Raw genomic sequence first — 15574 nt, 5'->3', positions numbered from 1 at the left:
TACACAGAAGAAAGAGTGCCTCAGGTATATACAATACGCATCATGACGCATCTGCCATAGACCTGAGCTCCACTCAGGGAGTAACTTTCTTGGAAATCCCTCATATATGTATGCTACATTATTCGTTACACGTCATCTGAGCAAGTATGTATCCAGTAGATGCAATTAATTCATATTTTACATTATACAGTAATGAATAATGTAAAGTATAACTTTACTGTATAATGTATACATTATACAGCCTCCGTGGCGCTGTGGTAAGACACTCATCCCGCACTTCGCGGACGCTTTGGCCTGGGTTCATATCCTGGCCGGGGAGGATTGACTGGGCGCCAATCCTTAACTGTAGTCTCTACTCACCCAGCAGTAAATGGGTACCTGGTTGTTAAACGATTTGACGGGTCGTATTCCAGGGAAAATTGGGATTAAGGACCTGCCCAAAAACTTTGCGTGTTAGTAACTATACAAGAATATCAGTACATATATAAATAAATACAAATTATACAGTAAAGTGTAAACTTTTAACTTTGTATTTAAGCGAATTAACATTATCTTAAGTTAAATAATACAAGATATACGTTGATTAGTTAATTATTCACTTTTCTAGCGTCTCGGTATGTCCATGTGTTTTAGGAAAGGAAATCTAGTTAGTTTAGTTCATTTATTATGCACCCCATACCCATCGTGTGGGCGGTAGTGGAAAGGGTTACAGATGCACATAATGGGCTCAGGGACTGAACCCCACAATTCATTTAGCTAAGCAAGTTACAATCTTGATGAGCTAGTTACAAAATTCAGTATAGGTCGTCACAGCATCAATGGGTTCGAGATCGACCACAAGTACAGTTTCTAAATTAAGCAACTGACATATGTGGAGAGCTAGTGTCACAATTGATATGTTTGTCCTCCACACCGCCCCCCATCCAGTGGGCAGCGGTGGATAGGTTACAGTCACTTAGTTACTACCTACAGTTAGCAAACTGGCGATATTTGGCTAAAATTTCTGGTTGCAGATCATTTTGAATGAAATATTTACTCATCTGGGGAGCCGGTCGGCCGAGCGGACAGTACGCTGGACTTGTGATTCTGTGGTCCTGGGTTCGATCCCAGGCGCCGGCGAGAAACAATGGGCAGAGTTTCTTTCACTCTATGCCCCTGTTACCTAGCAGTAAAATAGGTACCTGGGTGTTAGTCAGCTGTCACGGGCTGCTTCCTGGGGGTGGAGGCCTGGTCTAGGACCGAGCCGCGGGGACATTAAGAAGCCCCGAAATCATCTCAAGATAACCTCAAGAATCTGTGGAACATTTGTTATAGAATTTTCTATGAATTCACGTATCTTTTCGCACTCCGTCACATAGTGACGGAGGGTGTGCGAATAATTTTGTTGACACAGTTTACATTTGGTCAGGTCTACATCGGCAGATAATGAGAATTTCTAGAGATACTTGTAACCGAGTCTAAGTCGAGCAGTAGTAACATCTAGAAGTCTGCTGATTTTATTGGATGAACCATAGATGTGTGGCTCCTCTTGCATGATAGTAAGATGATAGATGGAATTACTGGTGTCAATTTCACTTTGCCTCAGATCTACAAGATTTTGTTGAAGTTCTCGGTGTACTGCTGCCCTCAGATTGCTCATTGACAATCCAAGGTTACACTCAACAGCTCCTTTAAAGGCAGATTCTTTGGCTAACTTATCAGCTCTACCATGCATTCGGAGGCCAACATGAGATGGAGACCACATGAAATAGACTCTGTTACCATCCTTAATAATTTTGTTGTATTTGTGTCTTGCTTCAGACACGAGCATGTTACATTTATGTCTTAAAGAGTTGAGACCAATTAAGGACGATAAAGAGTCACTTACAATTAATGTATCAAGTTTGGGGACTTGTACACATTTCAGTGCAAGGAGCAAGGCAAATAGTTCTGTCTGAGGGGTAGAGGCCCAGTTGTTTATACGGACTCCCCACTCAAAATATAAGCCATCGCCCATTGTCAAGGCAACTGCACTTCCAGCTGCACCCGTGGGGCGGTGTAGGAAACTATAAGCAAATCCAGGGATATGCACATTGAGAGGTGTATATTGGGAGTTTACTTTAACCTAAAGTATAATTGCTGGTTGGTTACTAAGTTATTGTGGTGGCTTTAAAATCCCTCCAGAGATTTATGGGCCGTAACCCCAACAACATACCAATCAAGAAATGTATTTGGAGGAAAAGCGATGAACTTACCTTCAGAGCAGCAGTCCCTACCTATGAAACGCTCGACGGATCGTGTATCGACGGTAGGTGTTTCAGTCACTCTTATGTCAGTAGGAGAAAGTTTAGAAGGTGACCGACTTCTCTTTTGTCAAGTCCCGGTACTTTTCTCTTGCACAGACCATAAGTATAGTACACGAAATGTGACGTAATGCTAAAGAAATAGTGTGCAAGAAGTTTGGTTATTTGCATAGATTCTAATTTATTTAAGAATGAGCGTTTCTGTAGATTCTAATGGACTGAAATTTGGATTCTTACAGATTCAATATACTGAGGTGTGGATATTTGCAGAGATTCTAAAATGTGGTTATTTATATAGATTCTAATATACTGAACTGTAGAAATTTATTGATTCAGATGTACTAAAGTGTTAATATTAGCATTCTCATCATGCCATCAACATTGCTTCATGAGTTTCCTAGAGTAAATCAGTCTCCCATGATCACACATCCGTGATACAGCTTCGTAATGAATTTTGGTTACTTGGATACACTTACTCTCCTCTGTATTAACTTGTTATATTCCACGTTTGCTAAATTCTTACCAATTATTTGTTTGCTCGATATGAACTCCAGTTCTTGGGGCGCAGCCTCTTATTGCATGTTTTCACTGACCCCAGATGCAATACACACGTGACCCTGGTGCAATGCTATTGCATCCGTTCAAACCACAACAGGTATTTATCGCGTCACCCCGTTGCCAAGTATCTGGGTTGCAACATGGCGTGCAACAGCAGCCAACTTCCTCTGACCAATGACTTGCTGCAGGTTACACAAGGCAGAAAATTGCAGCTTAGAGAAGCACACAAGACACGAGCTATTGTGACTCGATGCCGGCCTCCAAACTCATTAGGGTTCAAAATGGGCCACGTCGTATGTCTTTCACTCCATCGCTACTCTGCAAACCTAATTTAACCTACCTTATCAAACCTAATATAACGAAAGTTACGTATAAATGATCATATCTGGCCGCTTCAACCAAACTGTATTCACCTGCACATGCCTCATAGTAGTATCGTGATGTAATAAAACTGTAAAATAAACTTGGGAAAGTTAATTTTTCAACTTCTTTCTCAGGTACAGAGAATTGTAAAGAAAATAGAGAAAAGTCGTGCTAGAATCATTGATCTCACTCTTTCGGTCATAATATATATATATATATATATATATATATATATATATATATATATATATATATATATATATATATATATATTTATATATATATATATATAAATATATTATCAAGTCCCAATATTAACAGGGACTTGATGAAATTAACGTCTAAATGACCCCTCACTTGCTCTAGTGCTCTTGGGAGGTGGTGATCTTTGGTGTATTTAAATACTCCGAAATTACCATCTCTTTTTAAGGGTCTGAGTGGGTGGTGGAGCGGGTTAAGGCGTACCTGTTATGCCAGTTGCTGGAAGGCTTCTGTGCTGGCTAGGGTTCGAGTCTCCTGGTGGGAAAGTGTTCTAAAGTTCTATATTTCACTCTCGTGTTTAGGAGAGTTGTGCCTTAAGCATAGACACTGTGTCTTCCCATATTAACAGGGACTTGATGAAATTAACGTCTAAATGACCCCTCACTTGCTCTAGTGCTCTTGGGAGGTGGTGATCTTTGGTGTATTTAAATACTCCGAAATTACCATCTCTTTTTAAGGGTCTGAGTGGGTGGTGGAGCGGGTTAAGGCGTACCTGTTATGCCAGTTGCTGGAAGGCTTCTGTGCTGGCTAGGGTTCGAGTCTCCTGGTGGGAAAGTGTTCTAAAGTTCTATATTTCACTCTCGTGTTTAGGAGAGTTGTGCCTTAAGCATAGACACTGTGTCTTCCCATATTAACAGGGACTTGATGATATTAATGTCTAAATGACCCCTCACTTGCTCTAGTGCTCTTGGGAGGTGGTGATCTTTGGTGTATTTAAATACTCCGAAATTACCATCTCTTTTTAAGGGTCTGAGTGGGTGGTGGAGCGGGTTAAGGCGTACCTGTTATGCCAGTTGCTGGAAGGCTTCTGTGCTGGCTAGGGTTCGAGTCTCCTGGTGGGAAAGTGTTCTAAAGTTCTATACTTCACTCTCGTGTTTAGGAGAGTTGTGCCTTAAGCATAGACACTGTGTCTTCCCATATTAACAGGGACTTGATGAAATTAACGTCTAAATGACCCCTCACTTGCTCTAGTGCTCTTGGGAGGTGGTGATCTTTGGTGTATTTAAATACTCCGAAATTACCATCTCTTTTTAAGGGTCTGAGTGGGTGGTGGAGCGGGTTAAGGCGTACCTGTTATGCCAGTTGCTGGAAGGCTTCTGTGCTGGCTAGGGTTCGAGTCTCCTGGTGGGAAAGTGTTCTAAAGTTCTATACTTCACTCTCGTGTTTAGGAGAGTTGTGCCTTAAGCATAGACACTGTGTCTTCCCATATTAACAGGGACTTGATGAAATTAACGTCTAAATGACCCCTCACTTGCTCTAGTGCTCTTGGGAGGTGGTGATCTTTGGTGTATTTAAATACTCCGAAATTACCATCTCTTTTTAAGGGTCTGAGTGGGTGGTGGAGCGGGTTAAGGCGTACCTGTTATGCCAGTTGCTGGAAGGCTTCTGTGCTGGCTAGGGTTCGAGTCTCCTGGTGGGAAAGTGTTCTAAAGTTCTATACTTCACTCTCGTGTTTAGGAGAGTTGTGCCTTAAGCATAGACACTGTGTCTTCCCATATTAACAGGGACTTGATGAAATTAACGTCTAAATGACCCCTCACTTGCTCTAGTGCTCTTGGGAGGTGGTGATCTTTGGTGTATTTAAATACTCCGAAATTACCATCTCTTTTTAAGGGTCTGAGTGGGTGGTGGAGCGGGTTAAGGCGTACCTGTTATGCCAGTTGCTGGAAGGCTTCTGTGCTGGCTAGGGTTCGAGTCTCCTGGTTGGAAAGTGTTCTAAAGTTCTATACTTCACTCTCGTGTTTAGGAGAGTTGTGCCTTAAGCATAGACACTGTGTCTTCCCATATTAACAGGGACTTGATGAAATTAACGTCTAAATGACCCCTCACTTGCTCTAGTGCTCTTGGGAGGTGGTGATCTTTGGTGTATTTAAATACTCCGAAATTACCATCTCTTTTTAAGGGTCTGAGTGGGCGGTGGAGCGGGTTAAGGCGTACCTGTTATGCCAGTTGCTGGAAGGCTTCTGTGCTGGCTAGGGTTCGAGTCTCCTGGTGGGAAAGTGTTCTAAAGTTCTATACTTCACTCTCGTGTTTAGGAGAGTTGTGCCTTAAGCATAGACACTGTGTCTTCCCATATTAACAGGGACTTGATGATATTAATGTCTAAATGACCCCTCACTTGCTCTAGTGCTCTTGGGAGGTGGTGATCTTTGGTGTATTTAAATACTCCGAAATTACCATCTCTTTTTAAGGGTCTGAGTGGGTGGTGGAGCGGGTTAAGGCGTACCTGTTATGCCAGTTGCTGGAAGGCTTCTGTGCTGGCTAGGGTTCGAGTCTCCTGGTGGGAAAGTGTTCTAAAGTTCTATACTTCACTCTCGTGTTTAGGAGAGTTGTGCCTTAAGCATAGACACTGTCTTCCCATATTAACAGGGACTTGATGAAATTAACGTCTAAATGACCCCTCACTTGCTCTAGTGCTCTTGGGAGGTGGTGATCTTTGGTGTTGTGCCTTATATATATATATATATATATATATATATATATATATATATATATATATATATATATATATATATATATATATATATATATATATATATATATATATATATATATATTGGCCTCGTATGGGCCAATAAGCCTTCTGCAGCCCCTCTGTTTATCCCTTATGTATCCCCCCATGTTTTTCACCTTCATTGTATTATCACCTGACCTAATGCGGGTATAAAATCAACTAGTATTGTAAGATTGTTCACTTGAGAATGATCCATGGAGGTTCGAAACGTCGTGCAAATTATACAAATAAGTGTAATACACTCTATAGTAAATCACTTCTTTTCTTCACCTTAAAAGTACGAAAATGAGTTTTGGAGAACTCCTATTCCAATTAAGCCCTGATGCTAAGAAAATAGTTAGAGGGATAGAAGCCCTAAACCAGAAAATAATAAATACAGAATATGCGGTCATATTCAATGAAACATGTTTGAAAGAAAACCTGCTGCCAGTATACACCAATATATATATATATATATATATATATATATATATATATATATATATATATATATATATATATATATATATATATATATATATATATTTATATATATATATATATATATATATATATATTTATATATATATATATATATATATATATATATATTTATATATATATATATATATATATATATATATATATATATTTATATATATATATATATATATATATATATATATATATATATATATATATATATATATATATATATATATATATATATTGAATGAATCAAAAGTAAGGATCGCTGCAGAATGTTCTCGGGTGAGCTGGAGAACACTAAAGAACAAGTATGGAGGATGCCAATACCTTGATTAACGCCAAGCAACTGCAGAGGAAAAAGACTGATACATGGCCGGATACAAAGATTTTTGGGATTGGGCTTAATTAAGGCAACCAAGAGTGCTTACTGACCAACCAGCGAGTATTCTTAACTACTGGACTGTCTAGAACTATAGTAAACTCTCGGTATATATTCACCGAGAGGCAGAGTATATTTCATATGTAAATATTCATTACTAGACTAGAGTAAACTGCATGGACAGTCATATTTAATAATATTAATAATTAATAATTCTTTATTTAAGTAAAGGTACATACATACAATATGAGTTACAAGCAGAATGTTGGATTTTTAGATAGAGCTAATATATACTCTGCCTGAAGCCACTATACGCGCAGCGTTTCGGACAAGCTAAACAAAAAATTAAACTACGTAACACTCGCGTAGCCTTCAGGAGCCTGCACGAAATGTCATCAGGAACCCAAGGGGGAAATATTTCGGACTACTTCCATACATAGTTTTAAGAACACGGACTACTTCCATCCATAGTTTTAAGAACACGGACTACTTCCATACATAGTTTTAAGAACACGGACTACTTCCATCCATAGTTTTAAGAACACGGACTACTTCCATCCATAGTTTTAAGAACACGGACTACTTCCATACATAGTTTTAAGAACACGGACTACTTCCATCCATAGTTTTAAGAACACGGACTACTTCCATACATAGTTTTAAGAACACGGACTACTTCCATACATAGTTTTAAGAACACGGACTACTTCCATCCATAGTTTTAAGAACACGGACTACTTCCATACATAGTTTTAAGAACACGGACTACTTCCATCCATAGTTTTAAGAACACGGACTACTTCCATACATAGTTTTAAGAACACGGACTACTTCCATACATAGTTTTAAGAACACGGACTACTTCCATACATAGTTTTAAGAACACGGACTACTTCCATACATAGTTTTAAGAACAGATATGACAAAAAACAAGGTGTCAGAAGGCATTTAATTTGGCGACCAAGAGTTACAAAACCAGAGGCCAGGAGCTAAAGCCCGATCTTAGAAACTCCCTTAGATAAATATTGTTAAAAAGTCATGCACATTTATTATGTTTTCTCCGTTGCACTTTATGTGTTATTCACAACTTTCACTCTTATTTTGTTTATATAAATTGTTATATAACACCGAGAGGCTGCAGTCGTAGAAGTTATTAACCAACTCTTTGCTCACCTTTGTGGTAACTCAACCTTGTTGACATTTTCGCATTTTAACACTCATATACATTAGCTTTCAAATTTACTTTTGTTAAATATATTGCGTAAGTGCGTCTTCAAGGAAGTTCAACTTTACTTAAATTTACCTAATTTACGTATACCTTAATTATGGTTGCCTGTACTGACTTATAAATGTAGTGCACCTTTACCGAAGTTTTGATGCCCAGCATCACTGAAGTTGGTCTGTATTGATGCTAACGTTTGGTAATGTTCATCTTTACTACAGTTCACCTTCATCATGTTGTTCATCCACCCTTCCGCTTATCTTCACTCCCATCAAAATTATTACTGATTTTATTGACATTTTGTTCAGTATCTCATCTATCTCAGTTCAGCCTACCTCTCTTCCATCCTCACTCTCTCAATCCTCCCTCCCTCACTGTACTGAGTGATCCATCAGCTTATTCCTACCCCAGACGTGCTCATTCAGTTACAACAACGGACTGAATGGTTGAATTTAAGCTCACAGCACAAGAAGAGTTTTCACCTTGTGGTGAACGACGTACACCGTAGTACACCATAGTACACAGTAGTACACAGACGCAGCAAGAGTGGTGTACCCTCGCTAGCCGAGATTTTTGTCTGTCCTCCATGGATTAGGTTAGAGAATTGTACGAATACAGTTTATTTATGTTATTTATTGATTTACGTATATATATATATATATATATATATATATATAATATATATATATATATATATATATATATATATATATATATATATATATATATATATATATATATATATACAAGGTACATAGGTGGTGAGAATATAGATTTTATTAATGAAATGGTATGTACTCGCAAAGTTGTGTACTGTCCTATCGAAGAGTACATCATATTTTGACGTAAAAATCCCCTTAGGCCGAGAACTGATAATCATAGTGGCTCGCAAAATTGATGTAATGTCCCGTTTTCTATTCGTGGGTCCTCGGTTAGGTTAGGTTAATTTAGTGCATCAGTTCAGTGATGTTGTAAACACTGGAGAGGACGGGCTGCACACACATGGCGCCTCGGGTTATAGAGCACTCAACCACTGGAGATGACTTTAGCTCCTGTACAGGCCATAATTATAAATACTAATTATCCAAAATAAAAATATTTACATCAGAGCTTACATAACAGTTCCTCCACCTCCGTGCTTTTGCTGAATCATGGCATATATTGCATCTTACTCCTCTCCACCCCACCAAAAATCAACCCTCTCCCTCTCTCCCTTCCCCACATCACCCAAACAAGCCGTCCCCCTACCCCCGCAACACACACAGCTCCTCCCAGGCAGTGAAAGTATATGTTGGGAGCGGTCAGCTGGGCGTCAGGAGGGAGGAGGCTGACAGTCCACTCAGAGACGTACTGCCGTGAACCCACTTGCTCCCAGCTCCCAGCAAGTACAGCTCTTAAGGTAAGTTGAAGGAAGCAGTATAGTCCTACCCCGAGTCCACACAATGGTAGACTTCGCTGTTTTTCACAGTGTTACAAAACACTGCTGTCAAAGGTCGCTGTAGGGGACCTTGGTGTCTGGTAGGATATATAAACACCACAAAAAAGTTAAAAATTTATGTTTGAGGTTAACTTCGAATTTTGGTGTGTGTATGTTATACACATTTGTGGGCCTTCTGCAGAAAATGGTTACAAATGGATTTCAATAGTATCGGTTTGTCTAGTTCGTTTGTTATTTATGTATCTAGTTCGTTTCGTCTAGTATGTATGACCATACTCATCTTGTGAGTGGTAGTGCACTCTATACTCATCCTGTAAGTGGTAGTGCACCCTATACTCATCTTGTGAGTGGTAGTGCACCCTATACTCATCCTCTGAGTGGTGGTACACCCTATACTCATCCTGTGAGTGGTAATGGACGCCGTACCCATACCGTGGGCGGCAGTGTACCCATACTTAACCCGTTGGGCGGTACTCGGACCCATACCCATCCTGTGGGTGGCAGTGGACTCCATATCGAAGACAGATAGAAAATCATAGCAGTCTTCCTGTCCCTGACTGCAGGAATTATTATACACGCAGGCTTCCTGTCCCCGACAGCAGGAAGTATATATAGTCACTAAAGAAGGCATCCGGGGGGCCAGATTCACGAAGCAGTTACGCGCCAGCACTTACGAACATGTACATCTTTTCTCGATCTTTGGCGTGTTTGTTTACAATTATTAAACAGTTAATGAGTTCCGAAGCACCAGGAGACTGTTTATAGCAATAACAACAGTTGATTGGGAAGTTTTCATGCTTGTAAACTGTTTACTAAATGTAATGAAAGCCGTCAAAGATTGAGAAAAGATGTACACGTTCGTAAGTACTTGCGTAACTGCTTCGTGAATCTGGCAGTCCAGTGAACGTATTTCCGTTGGCATTTTGTGATATAAAATATGATCAGTATTTTCCAAGGGTTTGCTACTCTGCTCAATGGTGGATTGTGCAATTATTTGTGATTCTATATGATTACTGATTGTGACTGGTCGACATCGCTGATTTCCCCGCTTTCTTACTACCCCCACTCACCTCCCCCCCCCCGGGCAAGGCTGGGGAAACGACACTGATCAAACATTGAATCAACATCAGCATTAGCAACATTAAATCAATGTTGAGTCTGCTATATCAACATGTGCTGCAACCTGTCCTCGTGAAGGAGATTCCCTGGAGGTATCGACTTCAAAACCACTGAATTAGTGCTATTATCTACTTCCTATCCATAGTTAGGATAGGTTAAATTTATAGTAGGTCAGATTAGGGAAGATTTAATTTTGTTTGGTAATGTTAATACCGTACAATTTTTTTCAAAATTGTGAAATATAGATTTTGAAAATTATCTGAGTATAGCCTACAATTTAATTTACAGAAAACCAAATTCTTCAAACTGTTTCAAAGAAAACGAGTTCAGCAGATACTTTTTATATTTTAAACGAACTATTTATAGTACAATAAAGTTATAACTTAAGAATGTTATCGGTTTATGATAAAGGTTTACTTGCAAATTTACACGTAGACTATTATGCGTTCAGTGCGTTCAGACCATCAAAAATATCTAGATAACTATCCAGGTGGTTTGAGGGAAGCCTTCAAATTCAAATGCGTTCATTGAGGTATTGAGGGTTTATTGACCTCTGTATTAAGGTCTCCATGTCCTCGTAAAAGCTATCAACGCAGAGTCGTGCATTGTTGATAGCAATCTTCCTTCAGGGGAATGGGGAGCCTGATGGATCCCCGCCTGATGGAGGTATGGCAGACGTTGCTCTGCCAGCGACCTACAGGTTTCTAGACCGGTGAAAGGTTGTGGCCTTAGCGTGTGGCGGGATGCGATGTGCCCTGAGTGACCAGTGTGGATCACCTGTGAGGTGGGGCAGCGAGCCTCTGAGCCCGGGCCGCGTTTGTCACGCGGTTGGAGGGAATGTGGAGAGACTAGTCGGGTCTAAAACCTGTACTGGCATATTGATTATGACGTCACGTACCTTCATTGGAGATAAAAAAATATATTATATTTTATTTTCCTTCGGTTAAATTAGGGTAGTTTAGAATAGGTTGGTGTAGGTTAAGGTAGGTTAGGGTAAGTTAGATTAGGTTAGAATAGGTGTGTTTATTGAGCAGCAGTGATATGAAGGGATACTTACCTTCTTGAGGCATTAGACCCTATACGCAGAGAGCAGCTTCCGTCAGCGTAGTTACAGCAAGACCTGACCGCGGTCTATAGCGTTCTTCCTTTCAACTTTAACGAGGTTAAATATCTGCAAGTGTAACGACCTGTTGCTAACATACGACGACCACACAGCCCAACTGAACTGCCAAATGCGTATGACAACAAATGAAGTTAAGAGTAAGTCAGGAATACAAGAACTAAACAACTGACTATCCGGATCCTGCGGTTTACCAGCTCAAGAACGAGAGTTATAACCTCGAAAACTTGTTTACATTCATAAATTCAACAACCATATCCTTGAGCCACGATTCATCAAGCATTTGCTTACGAAAAACTGACGAAAATATCAATTACGAAACCTGTACATCATTTAGTCAATACCCAGACATGACTTCAGTTCAAAATTCAGCTGGACAAAATCCTTAAGAATAAATTACCTTATCTTCTTTGACAACCCGCCGGTTTCGTGTCCCCGTCTAGACGGACGAGGAGAGTCATGGCGGCCCTCAGGTAAACTAAAGTAAATTCAGATAAATAACCATAACAGTTTAACCATATACCTTCAGAAATATATATTATGCAATCTGCTTCTCTCTCACTACTACTCACAACTTTATCTCTTAACGCGATAACTGTATACGGGGTTCAGTCACCCCAAACCCGTGTCTCAATCACCCCAAACCCGTGTCTCAATCACTGTAAACTGCCTCAAAGCCGTGTCTCAATCACTGTAAACTGCCTCAAACCCGTGTCTCAATCACTGTAAACTACCTCAAAGCCGTGTCTCAATCACTGCAAACTACCCCAAACCCGTGTCTCAATCACTGTAAACTGCCTCAAACCCGTGTCTCAATCACTGTAAACTACCTCAAAGCCGTGTCTCAATCACTGTAAACTGCCTCAAACCCGTGTCTCAATCACTGTAAACTACCTCAAAGCCGTGTCTCAATCACTGTAAACTGCCTCAAAGCCGTGTCTCAATCACTGTAAACTACCTCAAAGCCGTGTCTCAATCACTGTAAACTGCCTCAAAGCCGTGTCTCAATCACTGTAAACTGCCTCAAAGCCGTGTCTCAATCACTGCAAACTGCCTCAAAGCCGTGTCTCAATCACTGCAAACTGCCTCAAAGCCGTGTCTCAATCACTGTAAACTACCTCAAAGCCGTGTCTCAATCACCCCAAACTACCTCAAACCCGTGTCTCAATCACTTGCAAACTACCTCAAACTACCTCAAAAGTATCCTCAAATGTCACTGACACCATGCACAGAGAAATGACCCCTATCTCGGTGTGCCACAAAGGCTGCATGAACGCTCGAGCCATAAATCACTAAGAACTAATTATAATCCGACCAGGATTCGAACCCCTGCCGGCGAGGATCACTCCCAAGCGTACAGGATACTATTGTAAACACCACACACCAAAGATCTCCTTAGTGTGGTGGTTACTGTACTGTAAACCCTTTGGGGGGTGTGATCCTGGACGACGGGGGTTCGAATCCTATTCAGGTCAAAAACAAAAAGTTATTAGTGATGTCTGAGTGTATAAACCACTTGTATTAATATATAACCAGTAGCAACCCAATATTTTATTGATAATACTCATTTTATATTGTAAATAATGTATAGTGATGTATCTTTTTGATCTCAATATTGGTGAGGTTGCAATATGGTGAGATGGTGCAGTCAGCGTGGAGCGACGAAGGTGGTGCCCTGGGCCGTGATGATGGTGATGGTGTGGTGTGTTCAACCCGGCCTCACCATCCGTGTCGACGACAAGGAAGGCTTCGGTCTCTGCAGTGAGTTACGCCATACGCGCCGCCCTGTACACTATAGTGTGTGGCTGGGAGAGTGAGTGCTTCTTGACTTGGTGTGTGTGTGTGTGTGTGTGTGTGTGTGTGTGTGTGTGTGTGTGTGTGTGTGTGTGTGTGTGTGTGTGTGTGTGTGTGTGTATGTGTGTGTGTGTGTGTGTGTGTGTTTTCTCCCTGCTCTGATCTCTCTCTTCATCTAGTGTACTCACCTATTTGTGTCTGCAGGATCGAGTACTGACTCTTGGATCCCGCCATTCGAGCTATCGGTTGTTTACAGCAATGACTATGGTCCCATTTCCCTATCATATCTAGTTAAAAAATTATGAATAGTATTTGCTTCCACAACCTGCTCCTTAAGTGCATTCCATTTTTTCCACTACTCTCACGCTAAAAGAAAACTTCCTAACATCTCTGTGACTCATCTGAGTTTCCAGCTTCCAACCATGTCCCCTCGTTCTGTTACTATTCCGTGTGAACATTTCGTCTATGTCCACTCTGTCAATCCCCCTGAGTATTTTATACGTTCCTATCATATCCCCCTTCTCCCTTCTTTTTTCTAGTGTCGTAAGATCCAGTTCCTTCAGGCTCTCTTCATACCCCATCCCTCTTAACGCTGGGACGAGTCTTGTGCAAACTTCTGAACCTTTTCCAGTTTCCTTATGTGTTTCTTCAGGTGGGGACTCCATGATGGGGCGACATACTCTAAGACTGGCCTCACGTAGGCAGTGTAAAGCGCCCTAAATGCCTCCTTACTTAGGTTTCTGAATGATGTTCTAACTTTTGCCAGTGTAGAGTACGCTGCTATCGATATCCTATTTACATGTTCCTCAGGAGATTGATTAGGTGTTACGTCCACCCCCAGGTCTCTTTCTCGCGTCGTCACAGGTAGGCAGTTCCTCTTCATTGTGTACTGTCCCTTTGGTCTCCTGTCACCTAATTCCATTTCCATAACTTTACATTTGCTCGTGTTGAACTCCAGTAGCCATTTCTCTGACCATTTCTGCAACCTGTTCAAGTCCTCTTGGAGGATCCTACAATCCTCATGTCACAACTCTTCTCATCAACTTTGCGTCACCCGCGAACATCGACATGTAGGATTCTACTCCTGTAAACATGTCGTTAACATATACTAGAAATAGAATTGGTCCCAGCACCGATCCTTGTGGTACTCCACTCGTTACTGTTCGCCAGTCCGACTTCTCGCCCCTTACCGTAACTCTCTGGCTCCTTCCTCTTAGGTAGTTCCTTACCCATACTAGGGCCTTTCCGCTTACTCCTGCCTGCCTCTCAAGTTTGAAGAGCAGTCTTATGTGCGGTACTGTATCAAAGGCCTTTTGACAGTCCAGAAATATGCAGTCAGCCCAACCTTCTCTGTCCTGTCTTATCCTCGTTATTTTATCATAGAATTCCAAAAGGTTTGTTAGGCAAGATTTCCCTTTCCAGAACCCATATGTGTGTATGTGTATGTGTTCCAGTGTTGTTCTGGTGTGTGTATATGTTCCAAGGTTTATTTATTTATTTATTTATTTTATATACAAGAAGGTATGTTGGGCTGTGAGAGTATAAAACATTGGTGTTTGAGTGTTATATTCTGGTAAATCCACTAAGACGCATACAGTTTCGGGCAGGTCCTTAAGCTAGCTGATAAAAGTAAACGAAATAATAAATGAACAAATCCACAAGGGCCGTGACGAGGATTCGAACCTACGTCCGAGAGCATCCCAGACGCTGCCTTAATCAACTGAGCTACGACATGGTATAAGAATGGCGTCTGGGATGCTCTCGGACGTAGGTTCGAATCCTCGTCACGGCCCTTGTGGATTTGTTCATTTGATGCATCACGCTATTGTGATTTCTGTGTTTAAATAATAAGTACATTGTAACAGAATTTATGTTCAACATAAAAAATATATTATAAATAAACTGCAATGACTATATTTGTGATTATAATGAAGTTGCAGATCTTAAACATTATTATTGGGGAAGTGGGTAGTACAAGATACAGTGTGAGTTGGAAGCACGAGGTGGGGAACCATGAGGATGAAATTAGGTACTTTTTGGTTTAACTTTTGAATA

At 40.6% G+C, this 15574-nt stretch overlaps 1 protein-coding gene across 2 annotated transcripts in view; it reads left to right on the top strand.

The window, feature by feature from the left end:
• The window catches only part of LOC123765780 (NPC intracellular cholesterol transporter 2), a 33663-nt gene that overhangs the window by 11360 nt on the left and 6729 nt on the right, over positions 1-15574 (top strand). Inside the window, exons 1-2 of one of the 2 annotated variants that reach the window (XM_045754525.2) lie at positions 9353-9447; positions 13349-13486. In XM_045754525.2, the coding sequence (XP_045610481.1) occupies positions 13357-13486 (130 nt within the window). In that variant the 5' untranslated portion in view covers positions 9353-9447; positions 13349-13356. Of the gene's footprint in view, positions 1-9352; positions 9448-13348; positions 13487-15574 lie in introns of those variants that run through there. The other variant, XM_045754524.2, reaches the window with a different exon arrangement.

This window comes from Procambarus clarkii, chromosome 37 (assembly GCF_040958095.1).
Source record: "Procambarus clarkii isolate CNS0578487 chromosome 37, FALCON_Pclarkii_2.0, whole genome shotgun sequence".
NCBI classification, from domain to species: Eukaryota; Metazoa; Arthropoda; class Malacostraca; order Decapoda; family Cambaridae; genus Procambarus; species Procambarus clarkii.
Note: the sequence above shows the minus strand (reverse complement) of the source record. Positions and strands in the feature narration are given on the sequence as shown.